The 25,028-nt window shown below is 39.9% G+C and overlaps 1 protein-coding gene across 1 annotated transcript in view; it reads left to right on the forward strand.

The window, feature by feature from the left end:
• LRGUK (leucine rich repeats and guanylate kinase domain containing) overlaps positions 1-25,028 on the forward strand; it is a 102,007-nt gene that overhangs the window by 13,120 nt on the left and 63,859 nt on the right. Inside the window, exons 4-8 of the mRNA XM_021692972.1 lie at positions 1,467-1,567; positions 4,868-4,949; positions 14,822-14,946; positions 19,289-19,432; positions 24,581-24,661. Of these exons, the coding sequence (XP_021548647.1) occupies positions 1,467-1,567; positions 4,868-4,949; positions 14,822-14,946; positions 19,289-19,432; positions 24,581-24,661 (533 nt within the window). The remainder of the gene's footprint in view (positions 1-1,466; positions 1,568-4,867; positions 4,950-14,821; positions 14,947-19,288; positions 19,433-24,580; positions 24,662-25,028) is intronic.

Genomic DNA, 25,028 nt, shown 5'->3' on the forward strand with positions numbered 1-25,028 from the left:
AGACTTGTAAAGTCATGACAGTTTCACCTTAGGTTTCCGTTTCCAGGCAGCCTTCCTTGATTCACTCATTAAGTCCCACCAAAGTGTTAAAGTCTCAGTGTATTGTCTGCCCTAGAACAATTCCATAAAGACAGGTTTAAGAAGGGTGTGATTTAGACCAGAGAAATGACATAGAATGTGGTGGGATCTCGAGAAGGAAAGATGCTGGGGGGAGGTGGGCTGAGGGGGGTGCTCATGGTGCCTACTCCAGGGAAGACCCCAGCTGCTGGCCTTGCTCCCTTCTCCTAGGCTGGGTGCATCTGTCACCTGGTGACAGGTCAGAGTGGTCCTCTTGACTTCGGGTGTGGAGGCTCCATTCTGCCACTAGGGGCCTTCCTGGGGTGGGGGTGGGGGCGGGAGGCGTAATAGCTGGTTCTGTGACCTAGAATGAAAAGAGAGGGAGAAGCTATTATGATTACTGTTTTCAGGTGGAGACTTAAGTTCCTGCTGGAGTCAGGGCTGTAAATCCTCCTCCTACGATTTTATTTTTTAAAGATTTTATTTATTTATTTGACAGAGAGACACAGCAAGAGAGGGAACACAAGCAGGGGAGTGGGAGAGGGAGAAGCAGGCTTCCCCCAGAGCAGGGAGCCCGATGTGGGGCTCGATCCCAGGACCCCAGGATCATGACCCGAGCCGAAGGCAGACGCTTAACAACTGAGCCACCCAGGCACCCCTCTTCCTACGATTCTTCCAGAGTCTTTGTCTAATTTATCCTGCTGCCCCGAAGTGTGCCTCTGCTGTAAAGGGGCAGAGGAAGGCAACCCAGTACTTCACCATTTTTACGTTTTATACGTTACTGTCATTAGAGCACGGCTGTCCTTAGTGTTCGAGGTTTAGAATATTTGCTTGGGACAAAGTGCAAAACTCAGACATACTTCTGAACCAATCCAGAGCCAACGTGAAATAATAGCAATAATTTAAATCACTTCAAAGAATTAATGAGATTTAGGACTAAGTCCAACTAAAACAAAATTTATAACGAACAAACTTTTCTAATTGTGGCATTTTCAGTCTTTCTGAAAAGAATTCAGTCACTTAGGGGCTAATTATCAAGGGGATTATCTATGGCTTTAGTTTCTCGTCCTTTCCTCCAAGGCTGGTATTTTTTGAAGCATTTGGCTGTTAGTAGCTCCTGGGAGAGTGAGCTGGGACCTGGAGGGTGCACCTGTCACTTGAAAAGGGATGGAAGAGGAGGGAAGGCCCTGGGGAAGAAGGTGAAGTTAGGAGCTCATGGAGAGTTCTCCACGCTGTGTGTGTTTCACGGATTCCTATTTTTATTCATTTCATTTGCTTGCACTAATTAAGAAGTGCATGCAACTGGCATAATGAGAACATGCTCTGATGTGACATAAGCTGCTTTTAATGACTTAGTCTAATTTTGATTTTATTGGCTTCCCTTATTCTGTATTTGTTTCTCCCCCCAGATCTGTCTTGTGTGAGTTGTATGCCTTACCTTCTAGAACTTAATGCTTCTCACAATAAACTGACGACATTCTTCAATTTCAAGCCACCCAAAAATCTCAAGGTAGGCTTGATCAATACATTCATTCATTAACCGGCTTGCAAAGTACATTAACACGCAAAACAGTGCTTAAACAGATAATTCAGACACCCTAAGATATGGGAGTAAACAGTATAAATGTCTGAAATGAAATAAAAAGGGATTTGGGTCTCACTGATGGAAAAAGGAAGATGGTCTGTCTGCAGATAATCTTTTTAGGAAGCTTTGCTAATAGTGTTCAGGCTGAGAAACTAACTTCCTTCTCTCTCCCGCAGCTAAATACTAGTTACTATTTGTATATTTTTAGTATAGTACAACAATTTTATACCTGGAAAACCTGTAAAAATTTCTTTGGGGGCTCAAATTTTGCCCTCCTTATTTATCCAACCTTTACTTTCTTTTTTTTCCACAATGATTTCCGATCTTGCTTCTCTGAAGTTGCTTTTGCATCTGACACACAGCCAAACTCTGTGAACGGTAGTTGATGGAACAGCAGGCTCTGGGCTCTGTCTCGTGCTTTAATGTTGTATAGATCACCTAGGGTTCTTGTGAAACTAGGGATTCTGACCCAGGAGGTCTGAAGTCAGGCCTGAGACTGTGGTTTCTAACAGCCTCCCAGGTGATGCTGCTGCTGGTGGTCCATGGGCCACACCGAAGCAGAGACATTATAGATTCGTGGTTCCCAGACTGTTCTGCACATTGCAATCACCTGGGGACTTTCAAAACCTACTCATGCCTGGCTCTCACTGCCAGAGAGTCTGATTCAAGTGGCCCCAGGTAAGGCCTAGATGTGGAATTTTTAAAAGACCCCCAGGTGGCTCTAATGTGCTGACAAATTTGGGAACCGTTGCTGTGAGCTTGGGGATTAGTGTTCTAGTAGACTAATAGATTTCATTAAATATTTTTAGAATTGGACCTCAGTTATTGCTTTTATTATCTATTTTGTTTTATTAACAAACGAAATGAACTTAGAGCCCAAGCATTCTACTGGGGCTCGCACAAATATGAAAGTTTGTTTGAAATCAAGAATCTGACATCATCCATACTGCTAGTGAGATGCTCTTCTTAATTTTTCTTCTGTTCACCACTTTTTTTCTCAATAGTGGGGTAAAAATTTTCCCCTTTGAAATTATGCTTATTGCCAGGGTGACATTCCTTTGTCCAAATAAGCCATGCAAGATGCCTATTTGTACTCGGTGTGGGGCCACGTGGTCTCCAGGTGATTGGGAATTTTATTTGCGGAGCTGTTTCATCTCTCCCTGAGTTGCTGTCCCATTCTGCTTTGTCCTAAGCCCCAGGGAAATGAGTCATGGCAACCGTGTAACCCCTTCCCTGGGAAAAACTTCCTTGGAATTTCTTCCATTCCCCCTCTCCCCCCACCAAGAAGGCTTCACCAATGAACAAAAACAATGCAGATGCCTCATCTTTAAGGTTCCGAGCTCCCAGAGACTTAAGAGCAAATCTATCGGTCACTGTAGAGAAGTGCCTGGAAAGAGCCAGACCGCCTCTGATGACGTGCTCCAAGCCCTTGTGAACCCTGTATCAGCCTGAGGCAGTGACCCAGGCCTGCTGGTGTTTTCAGGGCATTATCTTAGGCAATCCTCCCCGGAAAGCTGTGAGGCAGCTGCGATGGTTCCATTTCACAGATGAGGACTCCAGAGTATAGAAAGGGCAAATCACATATGTCATCTCTGTTGGGAGGTAGCAGGGCCGGGATGGAGCCCAATGTCTGCCACCCAAGCCTATGTCTTCCCAGGAAACCAGGCTTGTGTACACCGTCCCACCATCTCGGAAAGCTCTGCATCCTATTCACTTATTATTTGTGAGCTTTGTGCTACCAGCCAGAGAAGACATATGTTTCCTAAAGCACAGGGGCTTGTTCTTATACACGCTTTGTATTTCCCAGAATGCTTTGCTCTTAGTAGGTCCAGCAGGTTCGTTTGATGGATGGGACTCCCTGCAAGGCTTCAGGTCCAGTGGAACTCCCAGGGGGAGTCAGAGCACCATCAGAACCCTTTCAGGCCTCTCAACACACCTGGTATCACAGCTGCCAGAGGGCACAGCATGGGCGTGTGGCCCAGAGAAGGGTAGAGTTAGAGAGGAGCAGACCCAGCCATGGCACAGGAACGGAAGGTGTTGATGAAAAAGTGTCAATTGTAGGTAAGCCTAGATCACTATGTTGACTTCCAGTCCATCATTATTACCTAGAAGGCAAAAGTGAATATGAAACTTCATTCCATCAAGCCAGACTGACTTCTTAGGTCAGCCATGGTCTGCGATTGACATAGTTGGAGTTTATATAGGCATCAAGTTTTGTGTTGTTTGGTTTTTTTTGGACTAACAGTATTTTGTTTGCACATTACTGTTTCTTCACATGGTTCACACACTTGTGTGTGACATTGTGAACACTGACATTGTGGTCCTGTTGCTATCTTGTAATCGACTTAATCAGTTTTCTTCTCTTCAGTATTTAAAGTTTCAGTATTTAAAGTTTTTAGTATTTAATACATTGATAAAATATTCTTAGTACATTTTTGGGGGTGCAATCACTGTTTTAAAGGGCACAAGAAGACAAGAATTGTGCTCATTAGATCATTGTTTGATAGTTTTCCAGAAAATTATTACATGTGCCCAGCAAGTTATCAATGCAGCATTTTTAAAAAGTTTTTTTTTTTTTTTTTAAATCCTTACTGTTCTTCTTTTGCTTGTGGGTGAATATTTAGTTATTTAATGTTTTTCTTTAGTCTCCTATTTTTGAGTAAGAACAACTGATGTTGCTGGAAAGGCTTTCCTGAAATAGTCTGTTTTGAGAAAGGGTGTTAAGTGGATGAGATGTAGCCTGAAGGATGAATAAAAAAGATTTTTCTGGCACTTGGGAGGTGACACGGGAGAATATATTGAGAGAGAGGAGAAAAGGCAGAGAAAAGATGAGCACGGGAACTAAGTGAATGCCGCTTATGGGACAGTAGAAAAAATGAAAGAAATGGTGGTAAAAGTGGAATTGAGGTGAATTCTGCGGGAAGATGAAGAAAGTCTGAAGTGATTGCTGGAAATGGAGAGAGAGGAAGAGCAGGAATTGAAAGAATTTAGGGGGTGGGGGTGTCCACACTAGGTGCAGGGCAGGAGCCTCCTCCCCCGTCTCCCTCAGACTGAACAGACAAGGGTCCAGGCAGAACAGGATTAGATATGGGTGGCTATGTTAGCCTTGGCGTATTTTCAGTAATGACTTCTAACCCCACAGCCAGAAAGACCTTATGTGAGGAATTATGGTGGTTAAGGGGACGAAAAATAAACTTTGACATATTGTTCTCTTTTTCTCATCAGAAGGTGGATTTTTCCTACAATCAAATTTCTGAAATGCGTGATTTGTCAGCATACCACGCTCTCACTAAACTAATTTTGGACAGTATCCTTTGAATGAATAAAGGGGAAATTTGGGTAATAGGCCTGTTAATAGCTGTGTACTTGGATGACTTGGAGTGGTACCAGATCAGCAATTTGCTGAAGATGTGTGACTCATTTGAATGACTAAGAATTGATATTCACAAAATGAAGAAAGATATTTTATTTACCAAGGAGTAAGATTGTAAGTCAGAGCTTGCCAAGAGCATCTTACACCTGAAAAAGCAACCTAAGACAGTCATTCTTCTGATAAACATAGGCTTATTTTTAATTCTAGAACCAGATAAGTTCTGTTTTAATTGACTCTCTTCTTCAAATTTACTTAAACTTGTGCCCTATTTTATATAAAGTCAGTCTCTGGAAATCCAGATATGACCAAAAGGAAAATAAGTGATTTTTTTTTTATTTTACAAAAGAATTTATAGTGATCTCCCTTTAAATAGCAGGCTTCTCTGGCATATTTAAAATGTACTTTCATTTTTTTAAAAAAGCAAAACCAGCCCCTTTTGATGAGCAACCAACTTCAGGAACCTATCTACTGCATGAGTCAGGCTCCCATGCAGAGCATCTACCTTGAAGTACACACACACCAACTTCGAAAGCCTAAAGGGTTAATTGGGGATCTGTGAGTTTAATGAGCTTGCATCTCTTTACACCAGAGACTGATGTTTGCTGGGTGATAAGGGAGCAGCATCTTCTCTTTCTCAGTATCTCTCTGCCCACCTGAGGATTTTTCGAGGCAGAGTGGGGAATGAATTGATTGCCCTTGGGTGCCTCATTCCAGGGACAGGGCAGCAGTTAGAACACTACACTTGCAATGAGACGGATGTGGGGAGAACAGAAGGTATATTGTCTTGAAGACGTATTTTGTTGGGAAAAAACCTTTTTCATATATGATGAGAAACTTAGAACATAGCGCCACACTCTTTAGAACTGGTGTGTGAAAATGCGCCATTAGTGGACCTTTAGCTGGTGCTCTTGAAGTGAGCAAGTTCTCCTAAATGTAGCCTAATGAGAAAATGATCAAAATGAAATGCTCTGATGGCAAACTAAAGTAGTACACGTTAGCCCAGCATCTGTCCATAGAACTTTTCACTTCATGCTTGAGAGTCATACATACTGAATTTGCAAGGAGGTAGAGAGAGGCTGACTGCCCAGAAACCACCTGACTCAAAAATCCACTCAGACCACCTAGAAGAACACTGCTCAGGGAAGGTTAATGGCATCAGCATCAGCATTGCCTGGAACTTCTTAGAAATGCAAGCTCTGGGACTCTACCCCAGACCCCTGAAATGAGAACCTGCATTTTTAACAAGACCTCCAGGTGATGGGAGTACATGGTAAAGCTCAAGAAGCGCTGGTCTAGAAGTCAGCTGCGCCCAAAACTCCTACCAGCCAGAAGGGAGGAATGAGCATCCAGAGCTCCATCTAATCTTCAGGGTACCCTGAATGAGGGTGGTCACGTGGCAATCTGGACTCTGTCTCCCAGAAAAATACTCTTCTGTGTGTAGCATGGGACCACCAGTGAAAACAACTCCACGGGATTTTGGACTCAGGACAGAGGGTGCAGTTTAAAACATTTCTGTTGTGGAAGACTTAAGTTCTATATAAATTTATTTTTTTCCGTGTAAGAAACTGTTATGACTCTGTAAATGTCAAATATCATGAAGAAAGGAATTAGGGTTTTACTTTTTTTTTTTTAACCTGACTTTAGAGGTAGCAATTCTATCTTCTCTCCAAAGTATAAAAAGCTGTCATCATTACATCAGAACCAACTGAAATTCAGAACATGGACACATAATTAAAAAGTAACATGGCAGCATTCCTCACCTGTGTTTTTTAAAATGCAAACACAGTAGCCAAAACAAGTCATTGTTTTGTAAAGAGTTCATAAACTCTCTCTTTTTTTAAAGATTTTATTTATTTATTTATTTATTTGACAGAGCACAAGCCAGGGGAGGGGCAGAGGGAGAGGGAGAAGCAGATGCCCCACCGAGCAGGGAGCCTGATGCGGGGCTCGATCCCAGGACCCTGGGATCATGTCCTGAGCCAAAGGCAGACGCTTAACTGACAGCCACCCAGGCACCCCTCCGCCTCATAAACTCTTAATGAAGTAAACTTCTTAGCTTACCATTTTGAAAAGATAGTGGGCTGGTTTAAACAGTACTGAATATGCCTCTTGTTCTATTCAAGAGTGTCACACATACTGTGTATAATTATGTTATTAGATTAGATTTTTGAAAAGACTGAAAAGCTTTGCAATAAAAAAGAATTTTTAAACAAAATTTTTATGCCAGTACATTTGAAAACTTAGATGAAATGAATAAATTCCTAGAAAAATATGCACCAAAATGCTGCTTTGGAAATAGAAACCCTGAGTAGTCCTGTAATTGTAAATGCAGTTCTTTTAAAGTAAAGTTAATTAAATTAACATACTCATATAAAAAAAAAAACCCCCATCAGATCCAAACTTTTAAGAACAGATCTTCCAATAATGAACAAATTCTTTCAAAGATTAAGAATAGAAGGCATATTCACAATCCATTCTAATGAGATTACTTTGATATCCAAAAGCATATAAGGAACAGTAAGAGAAAGGAAAATGACAGACTCATTTCACTCTTGATCTAGATGTAAAATCCTAAACCAGTATTGGCAAACTGAATCTAATAGTGTTTGAAAAAAAGATAATAGACCATGACCAAGTTTGGTTTATGTCATGAACGTAAGGATAGTTTAATATTAGAAAGTCAATACATGTCATTATGTTAACAGATTAAGAGGAATAAACCATATAATCAGTAGGTTTAGAAATGCAATAGATAGAATTTAATAAAATCTAATTTACAATAAAAACTATTAGTAAGCTAGTAATAAGGGATTTTCTCAACTTGCTGAGATCTATAAAAATATTTGAAGCAGACTTTATCCTAATTGGGGACATGTTCTAAGCGTTCTTTAAAATTGGGAACAAGACAAAGATCTCTACCGTTGCCCCTTGTATTCCTCATTGTTTTGGAGGTTTTAGTACTATAAAACAAGAGAAAAAAAATTGAAACTGTAAAGATTGAAGGGAGAAGATAAAAGTCATTTTTTCTGCAAATGATATGATTGTCCATAGAGAATATCAAAAATAACTTGCAATAAACTACTAGAAATGATAGTTTTGAGAGTTCAACAAAGTAGTTGGATATGACTTCTATAAACAGAAATCCATTGCATTTTTCTACATCACGAACAAGCAATTAGAAAACACAACTAAAACAGAGACCCCATTTACAAGAGCAATAAAAATGAATCTTAGTAACAATGAATAAGGCCTGTGGGAGGAATATCATTATATTCCTCCCATATATATTCCTCCCATTATATATAACTTTATCGAAGAGCATTAAAGACCTAACTAAAGAGAAATATATTCCATGTTCCCAGACAGGAAAATGGGAGAAGATGTATAAAAAGAGTTTTACAGAAAATGAGTCAGATAAGGCTAATGAACATAAGACTAGATGTCAGCCTCATTTGTGTTTGGAGAAATGCAACCCTAGACCACACGAGATCTATATTACATCCATTCAATTGACAAAATTTAAGAAATCTAAAAATATCAAGTGTTGGAGAACATGTAGGTCAAGAGGATGTCTTTTTTTCTTCCTTTGGGTGTCAAATTAGTTCAACCACTTTGGAGAGCCATTTTATGTTCTTTTATAAAGTTAAACATCCAAATTTCCTGTGGCCTAGCACTTCATTCCTACATATGGGAAGCTTAGCAAACGTGTATCTGGAGGCTTGTATAAGAATGCTCATAGCAACACTGCTTGTCATAGCAAAAAATTGAAATAGCCCATATGCTCATTGATAAGAGAAAGCATAAACTACGTTATAATAGCATATCATACAGTAGTGAAAATGAATGAAATATATCTCCATGCAGCAGTAGGGATGCATCTTAATAAAACTAAATATAATTTTAGTATCAAACCAAAGGGGAAAGGGAAGAGGAAGTGGACAATTCAGCATACTGGTCATCTCCGAGAGGGGGGCGTTGGATGCACCTGGAGGGGCATGCAGAGGTAGATGTTAGTTACTGCTCACGTTCTTCTTGGGCTGGAGGCAGGGGCCATTTCAAGAGCGTTCATTAGATTTTTTTTTTTTTTTTAAATAAATATACGTAGGCCGTGTATGGGCAAATGGTGTATCTGTGTCCATTAAAAAGGTTTTAAATCTGAAAATTACTGATTTCTTGGAAAATAGTTATTTACCAAGCTTCAAACTTGAGCTTGTATCAGAATCCCCTGGAGGGTTGGTTAAAACAGCTCTTGCTGATCTCCACCCTCAGAACTTCTGGTGGAGTAGGTCTGGGGTGGTACCTGAGAATTTGCATTTTAAACAAGCTCCCGGGTGATGCCGATATTGCTGGTCTGAGGAGTGCACTTGAAGATCCCCAGCTTCAAGCTAGCCAGTCTTCTCTGTTGTACCTTGCTGGGGATGCTTTCCTAATCTGATGCCATTCCGTGTGTCCTTTTTAGGGGTTTGGTGGTTATCTTTTTTGTGCTTTTTATATTTATTCAAGTTTTCCTTAGTGGACGTATATGTCTTTTCTATTTGAGGGAAACAAGTGCACTTTTGTTTAAAATATAATTAAATAAAATTGTAATTATCAACACTAAAAAGCACTCCTTTAAAATAAACACAAATCAGTTAATCAACCTGGTGATGCTGACATTGTGATTGTAGATTAGTGCCTCAAAATGGACTGGCTAGGGCACCTGGGTGGCTCAGTTGGTTAAGCAACTGCCTTCGGCTCAGGTCATGATCCTGGAGTCCCGGGATCGAGTCCCGCATCGGGCTCCCTGCTCGGCGGGGAGTCTGCTTCTCCCTCTGACCCTCCTCCCTCTCATGCTCTCTGTCTCTCATTGTCTCTCTCGCAAATAAATAAATAAAATCTTAAAAAAAAAAAAAAAAATGGACTGGCTAACTATAAGAAATCAAGTTTTTGGTTTATCTTAGGCTATTTTGTCGTTCCATTTGTGGATAACTGATTAATTGATAATCATCCTAAATCACAAGCTGATAAACTTTGTCAAGGATAAGTCAATGTATCTCTTAAGAAGGAATTCTGTGTATTCTTTACCTGTAAATATTGACAGATTGATTGTTCACTGGAATTTGTTTTATGATTATAGAATCATGGAGTTTTTAAAAAGTGATTCACAGAATTTTAAAATCCAGACTGGACTTTAGAGATTATCTACTACTAACTGTTCTTTTACGGAAGAGGAGCTTAGGACCCAGGGAGGCTCCGTAACTTGTCCAGGATCATTTGGTCAGTGGTTGAACTGAGATTAGTCCTCTAAATTCCATTGTTTTCCCCATGCTGCAATTCATTGAGTAATTACTACTTTTATCACCTAGCCATTTAAAGTGTATGTGTGTTTCATTTCTTAGAGATTCACTCCCATAGTGAAGAACATTTTTCACTGGTAAGGTGATAAAGATCTTTCAGGATTGGTTTTGATTAAAGCTATCATTGCGGTTCTCTCTACTAAGAGAATTGTGATGGATTTCCTACTTATTTCTCAGTACTGTTTTCTATACACCTGAACCATATTTTATGACTGTAGACAAATGAATAAGAGCAAATACCGAACTAGTGAATAATTCATGTCAAGATCTGCAAACTGCTGACAGCATCACCAAAATGTAAAAATATGTTGTGGGGCTTTTCCCTCACTGTAAAGTTATGCTTATGTGCCTTTGGGTTCCTTCATTCAGTTTCTGAGGATCTAAAATTCCACCGTAAAAGATTTATTCACAGAAATGTAAAACTTTAAAGCTGGAATGCAGTATGATGATTTTGAGTTCTTTGAGTCTCCTCCTTCTGATGGCAGCCTTTTGAAAATTAAAACATACCTAAGAGGGTTAACCCAGTAAGCTATTCATTGTAATAGCTTAGTGACTTATCAGATTATATTTCTTCTTATTGGAAAGTCCCACGACCTATATGAAAGAATGCAAAAGAATAACGTTCAGAGGAAGGACAAGTAACATTTCATGCAGGTTCTTAAAATAAGAAAATGCAAGATGAGGGAGATAAAGGTATTCCCGAAAGCGAGCTGTGAACTCAGAGCTCTGTATGGACCAGTCCTGCATATTGACCATTATCTCTACTCATGGTCACAGATGATGTGACCTTGGGAGTATGGAGGCAGGCTGTGGCAGGGGGCGTGGGAGGGAGGTGTTGGGCCACTGTAAAAAGTACTCTTCACTCAAGAACCTGATTAATTTACAATGATTGAGATCCCTCAAAATTTAAGGGGTAGTGAAGAGTTGGGAAATAGACAATTTTTCTGAAATGAACTTATATCTCAGCAGAGATGTGCAGTCAGTTCCTCAAGCCTTTGCCCCCAGTGCTGTGAGTGGCTGCAGAGGTAGCTGCAGAAGCCAGGATTACCATTGCAGTGAGCCATCTGTATTCCTCTTCCTTTGGCCTCTTGCGAGGCTGATTTCATGAAACCTGACTTGCCATATTAGTCAAAGCAGGAGAGTGAGCCAGATGTACTGAGAGAACTGGGGTTAGCCTTGGATGTCTTGGAAAATTACTGCATACACAATAAACAAGCTTGCCTTTTCACTTCCCACTAGCTCTTGATAGTTTCAGGATTCCTATTTCCTCATTTTCTGATCCTTGCCCTCTTCCCATGGGAGGGCTTCCTGACTCAGGGCCCACAAGCATTTGTTTTACTCTTCCCTGTAGAGTATCTTCATTTTGGTTGGAGCAGACTTATCAGGACACTAATGCCCCAACATAGGACTTAAAGATTATTGCATCCTCTGCTAACTTGAGACAGACGGCCATTTGAAGTTTTCCTTGCCTAATTTTTCTTGCCAAAGATTGCCACTCCAAGGATATTTCATTTCATCTATAGCTGTGTGAGAATTTAATCTCTGTTTCCCACATTTCACATCCCTTGTTACAATCCGTATCTGCAAAGATCTGGTCTTCGTTCTCATTCGAGAATGATTATTTAAACAGCCCAGAGAAAATGGAAGCAGAAAGAGTGTGGCGTTTGTGAGCCTAAATGTTTCTTTGTAGAGCTCTTCTGGCAGGAAGCTTTATGAAAGTACATTTGAAAATGCATATTTGATGACCAGTGAAACGGTTTCAGCCCAAGGATCACGTCTGGAACCAATGAAGAAAAATGAGGAATGTCTGGTTCATTTGGCAACGTTTTCTCCTCATTCCTTCTAGTTTCCTAATTTACCTCTTTCTCTGGCCTACATCTTTTCGGAATAGATGCTGGCCTTCAATCTTCCATTTTGTGCTGTTGGCCAACGGGTAGAGGTTGTGATTCCTTGACCTCACATGCTTGTAATGTGGTAATGATAACTGCCTTATAATTGTGAGGAACTTTATGGTTTGTGAACCTCATTCCGAAGATTTTTTCCATGATCAGACTTTCAGTTTTCATGACAAACTGTTGTTTGTTATTCCCACTTTACCAGTGAAAAATCTGAACAGAGAGAAGTTAAGTCACATAATGAGTAACTAGTGGAGTTAGGAGAACTACAAAGAATTATGAGGCAAAATACCTGTTTTTGTGATCCTTAATGATCCCTTCCATCCCCTTTTAAAAATTCTTTGATTCTATGATTAATGGAAGGAGATAGGCGGGGGGTTGGAAGTTGACCAGAAAAGGCCCCGGGGAAGAAATGGTTTGTCCAGAGTAAATATCAAGAATTTAGGTTGCTGTGACAAATTTACAATTACAGCAGACCCTGCCACGTTGCTTCCAAATTGGCTCCAACATAATGAAGCCCTAGTCATAGGAAACAACCTGTTCTGCAGAACCTTTAAAATGCTTGCTAAACTGATAGGTGAAGAATGGCATCTTGATTTGCATTCTCCTGATTAAGGGTGAAGTAGAGTCTCTAAATATGTTTATTAGCTACTTGGATTTGCTCTTTTGGGAATTTTCTCCCTATATTCTTTCTCATTTTCTATTGGGTGGTTCGGTCTTTATTAAGTTATTGTCATTGTTTATGTATTCTAGATAGTAATCCTTCATCTACTGTTTGTTGCAAGCCTATCGTTTGTACGTACTTAAGTAATTAAGAGCAACAGAAATAATAGGCTATTTTTCAAAAAGAAATAATTAAGTTGATTTAATGTAAATGTTAAAGAAAGAAAAGAAAGGGAATTTGAAATTGAGTCCTGAGGAATAGGCAGGGCTTAGGAAGGGTAGGAAAGCAACATGAAAAAAAGACACACTGCTAAGTAAGAAAGTTCTTGGTACGTTCCAGAACTGCCAAGAAGACTGACCTGGCAGAATTAGGGAATTCTCACTGGGTTATAATGGAGATGAAACAGGATAAATAGGCTTTGCTTAAAGTCAGGGGCTTTAGATGCCAGAGTGAGGAATTTGGAATTTGTCCTGTGAGAATTTTTTGATTGAAACATGATATCCAATCAATATTTTGAAAAAAATTAACCTGACTACAGTGTGTCAGGTGATTTGAGGCAGGAAGAAATGGATGTTAGAGGTACCCATCAGTGCTGAATTAAGCTGAATTAAGTTGGCAGTGGAGCGAACGGAAAGGAAGGGAATAATTAAAGAGATGTTTTAAAGCAAAAAATGCCAACTCTTGCTGATTGATTGGATGCCCTGAAGATTACAAGTGGCTGAGAGAACCGTGATGTCTTCCACAATACTTGGGAGGGAAAACTGAGCTGTGGTGGGCAAATGATATTAAATCCCAAAAATTTGCCAAAGAAATCGAGACCAGAGAGAGGAGAATAGAATTGGTGATGTTGGGACTGCAATTTTAGGTGACTGTAAGGATGGAACACAGAAGAAATTTAAATTTTTTTTTTTTAAAGATTTTATTTATTTATTTGAGAGAGAGAGAATGAGAGACAGAGAGCATGAGGGTCAGAGGGAGAAGCAGACTCCCCGCCGAGCAGGGAGCCCGATGCGGGACTCGATCCAGGGACTCCAGGATCATGACCTGAGCTGAAGGCAGCCGCTTAACCAACTGAGCCACCCAGGCGCCCCAGAAATTTAAATTTTAAAATGACTAGAAACTCAACATGAGGAAATGAAGATGGAGTTTAGGCCTCATTTATTTTAAAGGGAAAAGAGAAACCAATATAGGCAGAAAAGGCTGTTCCTCTCTGTATCAGGTATTGGTTCTTTACCACCGATCTGCGCAGGTGACATCTCCCCGGCTGTTCCCCTGGTTCTGAGGGTGATGAAGCTTGGTGCACGTTGCCTGCTTAGGTGACCCTGTATCGGGAAGTCCTGCCTGTGGGAAAGCACGTGAGTTTCTTGTGGAGACCCTTAAGGGACCAAGGAAAAACACTGCCAAGGAGGCAGCTTCCAAAGCACACTGAAATGTTTTTCCTCACTGATTAAATGAGTCACATATGAATGCAAAGTGCAACTGAGCATACTCAAAAGCTATGTCTTTAAAAAAAATTGAAGCAGTGCCAGTATTAAGTTCTATAATGAAAAAAATATATTTCAAGATTTAGTGTTCATCCTGTATTGGGCATGTATTAGTGCTTTATTAATGGCGTTGTCTGATTTTTCTAATGATGATCTGACACTATTTTTTTCTTCAAAAAAAAAATTTTTTTTTAAAGATTTTATTTATTAGAGAGAGTGTGTGTGTGCATAAGCAGGGGGTGGAGGGAGAGGGATAAGCAGACTCGGTGCTGAGTGTGGAGCCTGAAGTGGGGCTCAGTATCGTAATTCTGAGATCATGATCTGAGCGGAAATCAAGAGTCAGACGCTTAACCCGTGGAGCCACCTGGGCGCCCCTCTTCAAAATGTTTCTCATAACATTTTCCTTAAACATAGTCATGGTGCATAGGCAACGAGATAGAGGAGATCCGTGGGCTAGAGCTGTGTAGTGGCCTAACGTACCTGAGTCTGGCCAAGAACAAGATCACGTCAATTAACGGCCTAGGCATGCTGCCAATCAAAATCCTTTGTCTGGTGAGTCTAACCAAAAGTTACTCTTTTTTTTTTTCTTTTTTTAAGATTTTATTTGTTGATTTGACAGAAAGAGAGAGACCAAAAGCACAAGCAGGGGGAGCGGCAGGCAGAGGGAGAGGGAGAAGCAGGCTCCCCGCTGGGCAGGGAGCCCGAGGTGGGACTCGATCCCAGGACCCTGGGATCATGATGAGCTGAAGGCAGACGCTTAACAACTGAGCCACCCAGGTGCCCCTCTTCCTCCGATTCTTCCAGAGTCTCTGTCTAATTTATCCTGCTGCCCTGAAGTGTGCCTCTGCTGTAAAGGGGCAGAGGAAGGCAACCCTGAGAAGGAAAGGAATACTTTTAACAACTATTAAAAATACATTTCATAATGTCTCACTGATGAAATAACATTTAAGCATATTTACTGCTGTTTACCCTTTTTTGTTCTCAAATGAACCATGAGATGTTCTCTGGGCCTGAACTTTGGCAGCCCTTTTATATTAATATATGCTAGTTTCCCATTCTAGAAAACCAGAATTGATGCTGAGAATAAAGGAACAATTCCAATCAGAAACGAAGTTTTTAAATTTTTTCCCATAGAGAGAACTTTTCTTAAGCTCTATGATGTGTGCTGTGACTATGAATAAACATGCAGATAAATTTATTAAAAAGTCAGCAGAATTATAATAGTTCCAAAGATATATACCGTGTTTTTGAAATAACTGTATAGCTCACTAATTTAAAAGTTGATTATATAGTTTGTGGATTATTCAGGATTCTTCTTCCTTTCCTCCTCTCTCCTATGTCTTACTCTTGGATGGCTTTGCTATTTTTTATTATATCTGTCACAAGGTGGGCAGGGAGGATTTTAAGCCATAAGGCTGGTAGCTTATTAATTTCTTATGTGAACTATCCCACAGGATAGTGTTGAACTGCTATTTGAAATGACATCTTGGAGTTATCTGCAGATTTATGACATTTATAATACACTATTCCTGTCTTAACTACGGATAGTGGAAGGTTGGCTAGTGTTAATTTTTCTTTCCCTGAGCTTAGAGCTTGAAGTGGTTTTTCAAGAGACTCCCCTCCTTACGGCAAGTTAAGTGAGGGCAAAGTACTGGTTCCAGTACCAAGGACAGACCATAGGCGAGGAGAGGTCTAATAATGTCCTTAAGATTTCATGTTTTCTGCCCACCGGGGCATGTTAGCAAAGCATAAAAGAAAATGAATTTGTTAAGTTGGTGGACAAACTTAAAAATTATAAAAGAAAGTCACATTCAAAAAATTATGATAATTTAAAGGAGTACTGGCAATATGCACTACTCCGTTGGTACCTTGTTAGAACCTTATCCTTTTCTTTGCATCTCTTTGTATTGGTGCTCCCAGTAACTTTAAGTGGAGCATGGTATGTGGAAAGAGGGGGGTGTCCTTAGAGGGAGGAGAACTGAACTCATGATTAAGAAGATTAACACATAGCACTTTATTTTTTTAAAGATTTTTATTTATTTGACAGAGAGATACATAGCGAGAGGGGAACACAAGCAGGGGAGTGGGAGAGGGAGAAGCAGGCTTCCTGCCGAGCAGGGAGCCCGACGAGGGGCTCGATCCCAGGACCCTGGGATTAGGACCTGAGTCGAAGGCAGACGCTTAACGACTGAGCCACCCAGGCACCCCTACACATACACTTTAAACAAGAGTTTGGTTCAAGAACTAAACAAGTAATCCATGTTGACAGTTCCATCTCAAGCAGCTTTTATAAAAAGCATAAAAGACTTATTTTTTCTACAAATAAATTAGGGGGATTATTCCCAGTCCCTGCCCCCATCACCCAAGATGAATCAGAAAATACGGACCATGCCATCATTCATTTCCCCTTAAAATTTTTGAGAATAGTAAGGGTTTCTTTCACAAATGTTAATGAAATACAGAAGATAAAATGATACACATTTGTTTCAATAATTAATGCTTTTATGTTTTAGTTTGTGGAATTAGAAAACCAACTGCTTTACTACTGCAAATAATTCATTTTACATTTTTTTAGAGAAAAGAAAATAATTCGCTATACAAACCAGTTAATTCTCTACCATCAGCTTTTACAATAAATGTAAGGGGGTAATGTGGTTTACTCATGGGCTATTCTGTCAACCACTTCTTTGAGCAAGTAAGGACAATGATTCCACACTTTAAAATTCATTTTGTCTTAGTAAGAGCCATTTATTTCTTCCTTTCCAAATTGGGGAGACGAAGAACATTTCTCACTTCATCTGTTTAAGAAAATAGCTTCTCTCTAAAGGCCCCCTTTTCCCTGATGATCACGATTTTACAAAAAAGAAAAGCAGAACCGTTCTTGCTGAAACTGGATGTCCACTTTGAGGGGCAATGTATCCATTTTTCAGCATCGGATAAAGGGTTTGACTAGATGACTTTCAACTCAGAAATTCTGTGATTCTGAATGTTTCGCCGCTCTGCTTTCCTTTATGACCATAGGCTAGCTAATTAAACGTTTCTGTGTCTCACTCTTCTCTTGTGCATCTACCACTTTGAAAGCCATCAGAGACGCTGTAAAGATTTATTACAGTCTATCTTCCATAGTTCTAGCACTTCAAAGTCCCTCGAGAAGAAATGTATTGTATATAAATTTTATATGTGGGCATGTTTTAAATAGGATAGTGAGGTCTTATTTCAATAAGTTAAATTAGTATGGCTATTATGTTAACTTTAGTGCAGTTTTTTCTTTTACTTTTCTATTACACTTTTTAGAAATTTTTTGTACTCTGAATAGTAGGAAATTTGACTTAGGCAAATGGGGGTTGTGAGTATTTTTCCCTTCTGATTATGGAATTGTTCAAACATATATTTTAAAAAAGGGAATAGTTTAATGAGCCCCCATGTATTATCACCTAGCTTTGTAGATTATCAACATTCTATTAATGTATTTTAAAGAGCCACAGAATTAAACTAATGACTGCAAATCTTGCTCATTATTGAAGTGAAATCTTATGAAAGATAGGATGAAAATGAGCTCTTGCTATTAAAATGTACCAGGAAACATATATCAGGAAAAATATTGCAGATGGAAGAGCATGCTATAATTTAATTTTTCAGTTAAGTGCTTATTAAAAGTATTAAAAGCTGAAAGATGGGCATTTTATGTCATTAATTGAAACCTCAAAATTGTCTTTATGATTCCCAACTAAACTAAAAGTGTAATTTTACTGTGGCATGTTCTTACACTTCAAGGCTAAGAAACCCAAGGAATTATATGTTGGAAAATGCACGAGAAAATGCCGGTTATTGTTGCCACTATAATTTGTTGTTATGGGTCCATGGGGGTTGGGAAAGAGGATCTCTGAATCTTTGTTTTATGCTCATTGTCTGAGAAGATGCTTATGTGTGAATTATTGAAGAACTCAGTTATCTATTGTTGAATAACAAGCCACCCCAAGTGTGGTGCACGGAGAAGTATTACTCACTAACCATTTTTTTTGGCTAGCAGCTCTGCAATCTGAGCTGGGTTCAGCAGGGTGCTTCTTCTGCTGCTCTTGCCTCATTCAGCAGGCAGATTGGCTGGGGGCTGCGCTCAGCGGGGGTGCTGAAATGGCTGTATTTTTCCTCTCTCTCTTTAGTGTCAGCACCCCTCTCCATGTGACCTCTTCTTCTCCATGTGACCTCTCCACAAATCCTCTCCCAACAGAGTAGCTAGAGTCCTTACATGGCAGCTCAGGGCTCCAGGACACAAGAAGGGAAGCTGCCAGGCCTTCTTAATTCTTAGACTTGGAACTGGCACACTTCTGCCATATTCTTTTCTTAAGGCAAGTCGTAGGTCCGGCCTAGATTCAAGAGGAGGGACCTGCTCAAGAGCATGAATAACTCAAGCCATGGATCAGACTACCATGGCCCTTGTGATATGAAGTGATTATATTTAGAATGTTCCTGAAAACCAAGCATATGTGGGACTCACACTATTCTAGTGGTGTAACATGATGGCGCTGAAAGAATTGCAATTTTAAATGTTTCTGAAGATAAACACGGAGGTATGCTATTATTAAGCTTTAGGTAAATAATGGTAAAAGCTTACACTACCTAGCTTCTGTCTGTCCTACTGATTCAGACATTCATCTTGCATGAACTTTAGTGAAAATATGACATTCTGAATCTTCCAACTGAAAAACTGGGAATTCTTTCTGGGGTGTATGTATATGTGTTTATCGAGGTGATCGGTGGAAATGGGAGGGTGCAGGGCAACAAGAATGGCTTGCTGATTTTAGGAGATTGGGGCAGAATCCAGAATGAAAACTTGGCCTTACACTTTTTCCTACTAGAAGCTTTTAAGACATTGGTTGTATTTTACCAATTGTAGAGCAATAACCAGATTGAGAAGATCACGGGTTTGGAGGACCTAAAAGCCTTGCAGAGTGTGGATCTGTCCCATAATCAGATCAGCAGCCTCCAGGGCTTAGAGAACCATGACTTCCTGGAAGTGATCAACCTGGAGGATAATAAGGTAACGTCACACGTCACCTGTCCTGGTTTCAGTGTCTGCGTAAGAGGACATACCAAGTCCCATTATTGGTTTTTCAAGGGCTGTCACTTGAAATGCTGGCTTAGAAACATTATTCTAAAAAATCTCCAGGAGCAGTCATTGCAGAAGGACTGTTTTGTTTGTTTGTAATTAATACGATTCTTAATTTTTGGAAATCTGATTATTCCTAATTAAATTGTTTTAAGGGTTTAAATTGCAACCAAGTGGACATGACTTTCTGAAGTAGATGTGTTCGTGTAAAATTTTGTGTAGAAAGGTGACCTTGGGAGTGTCTGAAATGTCAGAGCAGGGAAATGGGAGACATGAGAAGAGCCTCAGGCTGGTGTTGCCTGTGCCTATCATTTGAGGAGAAGAGGCGCAGGGAGTGAATTCCTATATTCTACTGGTAACAATAGTGTATGTTCCTAATCCATAGGAGTTGGGGATTGGACTGACTCAAATTTTCTATATCTGGTTTAATACACACTTTGTTTCATAAATTATATAAATTGGTGTCCACTTTTAATTATACTTTATTTTCAGTGAAGCATTTGTGCTCATAATCATGGTATATCTGACTACTTAAGCAATAACATCTATAAAACAATTGTATTCTTACTGAGTACTTTATCATAGTTTTTGGAAAGACTTCATAAGGAAGTTGACTGTTTATTTCTCCTTGAAAATGCAAATTTGGCTGGCCCTGAAAGAGACATTGGTCTTACCTGGGGTGAGATGTGATGCTGTGGAGACATTTCTCTGTTCAGGTGTGATGGTGCTTATCAGTTATGTCTGATGACTCTTTCTCCAGTGAACTCACATCACCTGTTCGTCTAAACATCAAGAAAAGGCCATCTTTAGGTCTGGGGAAAAGTAGATTTTTTAATCACAGACAAAACTGTTCATCCTTATTTTTACTTGATTTGTATATTAAATTGTTTTGTCAGCTCCTAAGTTCATTTCATACAGTTTTAGTGTCTTTTCATGAAATTGCCGTGAAAATGGTTCTCACATATATCCAGGGAGTGTTGAAAAGGTATGGAATGTATCCATTGAGTCCCAACTGAATGCATCTCAGAATTCAGGAAAAAGAATAATGGTTAATGGCAATAATAGTAATAATTGCAGTCATAAGATCATCTGGAGATATTTGTTGAGTACCCGTGCACAAAGCACTGTTCTAAGCACTTCACATCTATCATCTCATTTGATCCTCACTATAACCCTACTATTGTCATATTTTATAGATGAAGAAACTGGGGCACAGAGAGGTTAAGTGTAACATGCCCAAAGTTCTACGTCTAGCAAATAGCAGAGTCAGGATGCGAATATAGAATGGTTTGCCTCCAGACTCCATGTTCTCAACACTGAAGGATAATACAGTAATTATCCTTCAGAAGACCATATAGGGTAATGCTCTAGAAGAGTGCTTTCTTTTAGAAATATAATGCAAGCCATAAATGTGAGCCATATATGCAATTTTAAGTTTTCTAGTAGCCACAATAAAAAAGTAAAAACAAGTAAAAGTAATTGTAATAATATATTTTATTTAGTCCAATATATCCAAAATATCATCATGTCAACATGTAATCTACAGAAAAATCATTGATGAGGCACTTTATAACCTCTTGCCCATACTATGTTTTGGACATGTGGTGTGTATTTTATACTTACACACATTTCAGTTCATCCTAGCCCTATTCCAGGTGTTAAGTAGCCGCATGTGGCTAGTGACTACCATACTGGATGGTGCTGCTCTAGAAAGACCTCATGAATAAATATATCGTTCTCTTCCATTTCAAGAGACATTTCAAGTTACATTTGAAAATGATTAAGAAAAAAAAGAGGGGTATCATTGAGTGAGTAAAGGAGTTTATAATTTTCACATGTTCAAGAGACTCCATTAAAGAAAAAGTGGCCATGTGTCCCAAAGCAGGGAATCCTTCGGGAACAATTGAGTCCATAACAGTAACATAATTCCCTGGCTCCCCACTGGGCAGGTTGGGGAGCAATCAACAGTACTTTGAAATGTTCTTTGTGCCTTCCAAAGATTTCCTCAGAGATTTCCCCAGTACTACTGAGAATACCATGTCAGGGATGGAAAATTTGTCATTTAACAGAAACATAACTTAGCTGCTGCTCCTCATATGATTAATTTGATATTTTATCATTTGCACTTTCATCAGTATTATTTACTTGGTTTTAGCTGCTGACACATTGCTGTAGCCTCACACGATCATTTCAACATCTCTTTTAAGTTCCTTTGCAAATGTTTCCCATCAGTTGGTGATTTGGGGGCCCTTATCACTCTCTAGAGTCCTTGTTAGAGTGGATGTCATTTCTAGCATTTAAAACTTATCCTCCAAATGTTAACTCTGTTATAACCTCAGTCCTTTCTTCTAGAAACAAGACATTGGTTGGGGAGTTACTTAGAGAATGCTTTTCCTTCTTTTAGTGTCATTATTTCATAAATCAATCAGCCAATCAATCAATCAGTCAAAGAAAAAGCTTTCACAGGCCGCTTTAGGTGTGGATACTGGGGCTTGGAGAGCATAGCCTACGAGGAAATGGCAAAATGAGAGTCAACTAAACTGCTCTCCCTAGGAATTCGAAGTTGACAGGCTGCTAGGGGTTGGGAGTAACCCACAGGGGCAGAGGAGGTTTGCAAAGAGGGGCATCTGGAATCTGGGGATCAGCTGTGCTGGTGTGACATTCTTAGCTGATGTTCCTTTAAGAATAGAACCTTTCTGGCAGTGTTTTACTCTTAAGTCATTCGGGGTGCTGTACCCCTACATCCACTGTAATGAATGATCTGTGATGCACACAGCCTTGGGTTTGGCATTTGAGAAGAAGACATGCGGGTGGGTCTGCTGTGGGTTGAGGTCTTCAGGAGAGGGAGGGGGGGCCAATGCAGGACAGTCAGTATCTGCGGAATGTGGCCAATTCAGCAGGCGTGGGATCTTGAATCCGGGCTAGCCCATACTTGCTTGGCTCTGCCCTTAACAGCCTCTTCCTACCTTTGGGGGGGGGGGGGGGGGGGGGGGGTAAGGGAGCTGGATCCCTCTCATTTGACTCTCAAAAGACCAAGTGATCCCAGCTGACATTTTAGTTATAATTTTTTGTAGTCTGTGATCATGCTACTATTCATGTGTTTGTAACATTTCAAGATCTTTCCATGTCAGTTACCAGAGATGTCCCCATCTTCTAAAGTAAGTGCATAGTGTTCCTATTATGGGACTGTACTGTGTGCTCATTAAACTCATCACATAATGATGGGTTTTTTTCAGAATTTAGGAATTTTTAAACTTTTAATAAAAATGTTAGCCCAGACATTCTTTATCTAATGTTTGCCAGTCTGATGATCTCTTCAGTGTAAACCTCTTGAGGGTGGGTAGCTGGTTCATAGCTTATGCACACATAACACATCAGCTTGCCCCTGAGGAAAAACGTGCTAGTTTCCACCCTCACCAGCAGTGCGTGCCAGTGCACGTGGCCAGGACTTGGTGGTGAGACATGTTCACCGCAGGAAAACATCCCCTGCTTGCATTTGTGTCGGGTCCGAGCACAGGAGCTGTGTCCTAGAGGAAGATCAGTCCACGGCTCTGACCAAGCAGTGTGAACCGAGTTGACTTTTCCACCTTCCTGAATCACACAATATTTAAAAAAATGATCCTTTTATCTTGCAGAGGATCGAAATGCCACTCTAATGGATCTAGTCATTGTGTTGAAAGAGCTGTGTCTGATAGCATAGCATCGCTATAAGCAGATTAATGCTTATTAATAAGCATATAGAACTAATGCCAGGTTCTATGCGGTGACTCAGAATTTACCTTTTACATTATGTCTTCGAAAATGGCATCCCTTGAACATGGTGCATATGTTCTTCCCCTGATTTAGCTCTGGGAGTAGTTTAATTTTAGCTGCATTTTGTGTTTGGATAACTCAGGAATTATCGGTGACTACCTTTGGAGAGCTTTCACAATGCACACAGAAATGACTTGGGGAGAAACAGAAATGAAGAAGCAATTATTAGTTTTTTTGCAGAAGTTTAGTATCCACATCTGAAATAAAATTATAATTATGCTAACTACAGGAAATTTAAGTAAAACTGTTTGTCTTTAGTGGGAAATCCAGGCATTCTGCAACCTAAGCTCTCTCCTTGGTCAAATTAAGAAACTGTCAAGCAGCCTTTTTTCCCCTCATTTTTTAAAGTTGTGACACATAACCCACACAGAAAAGAGTATAACACATAAGGGTGCAGTTTAAACAAAAAATTTTAAGGTGAATGCCCATGTCAAGAAATGTGTCATATCATTTCTGTTTTTATCTTTCCTTGAACTAATTATCTCTTATTAAAAAAACAATAGAGGGCGCCTGGGTGGCTCAGTTGGTTAAGCGACTGCCTTCGGCTCAGGTCATGATCCTGGAGTCCCTGGATCGAGTCCCGCATCGGGCTCCCTGCTCGGCGGGGAGCCTGCTTCTCCCTCTGACCCTCCCCCCTCTCATGTGCTCTCTCTCTCTCATTCTCTCTGTCTCAAATAAATAAATAAAATCTTTATAAAAAAAAAAAAACAAAAAAAAACAAAAAACAATAGAGCTACACATGCACATGTAGTAAGAAGTCTTCATCGGTCACAAGTAGCCAGGCTAGCAGAGGCAGCGTTGGGGAGGGAGACTGGGGAACAGGAGGGCTAGGAAGGATTAGGGTTGAGGAGAGAGAACCAAGGAGCCCCCACCTGCATTTTTTGTCCTATTTCTCTGATTCTGCATACTACGTTATCTCTGCCTTAAAATAAATAAAATATTTATTAATTAATAAAAAATAAATAAAATATTTATTAATTAATTAAAATAAATATGGCTGAGATGAGGAATAGTTCAGAGAACTATTTTTTAGCCAGAGAAGAAAAAAAATAAAATGTGGCTATGTGTGTTCACATTTAGTGAAGGAGCATGCACTAATTCCCTTGTTCTGCATTCGGAATACTCTTGAGAAGGCTAGATATGCAACAGAGCAGTTTCTAAAATAAGTTGAAGTTAGAGGATCCATACCAGCTCCTCTTACAGTACTTTATATTATTGGTTGTACAGTTAATCTATTGATAATACTTTGTTTCTTTTATTAAACAGATTGCTGAGCTGGGTGAAATAGAATACATTGAAAATCTACCTCTCCTCCGGGTTCTCAATTTTCTAAGAAATCCAGTTCAGGTGAGAGAGATTTATGTGTGGAGAGGGGGTGAGGACTTTCTTGGAATTCTTCTTCAAGGAATACTTTTGATAAGGAGCATCAGGGATGTGCATGCACTGTATTTACCTTCATTCTCAATCTCTAAGGGAGGTTTGGCTATTGAGGAGGTTTAGGCCAAGGAGCAGCTATTCATGCTGTCAGTGAGGGTGGAGCCCGGAGTTCCCTGCTCCGGGTGGTCAAGTGTGACTCAGCCCTGCTGGTAATAAAGATTACGTGACACAGCTACTGAGACCGGAGCAATGTTCTTTTACGTTATAGAAGGTGCCATGCTGGAGGTGTAGACAGACTCTGGTTCCTGTTGTATAATAGGGGAAAGAAAGTCTAAGA

This window comes from Neomonachus schauinslandi, chromosome 12, assembly GCF_002201575.2.
Source record: "Neomonachus schauinslandi chromosome 12, ASM220157v2, whole genome shotgun sequence".
NCBI classification, from domain to species: domain Eukaryota; kingdom Metazoa; phylum Chordata; class Mammalia; order Carnivora; family Phocidae; genus Neomonachus; species Neomonachus schauinslandi.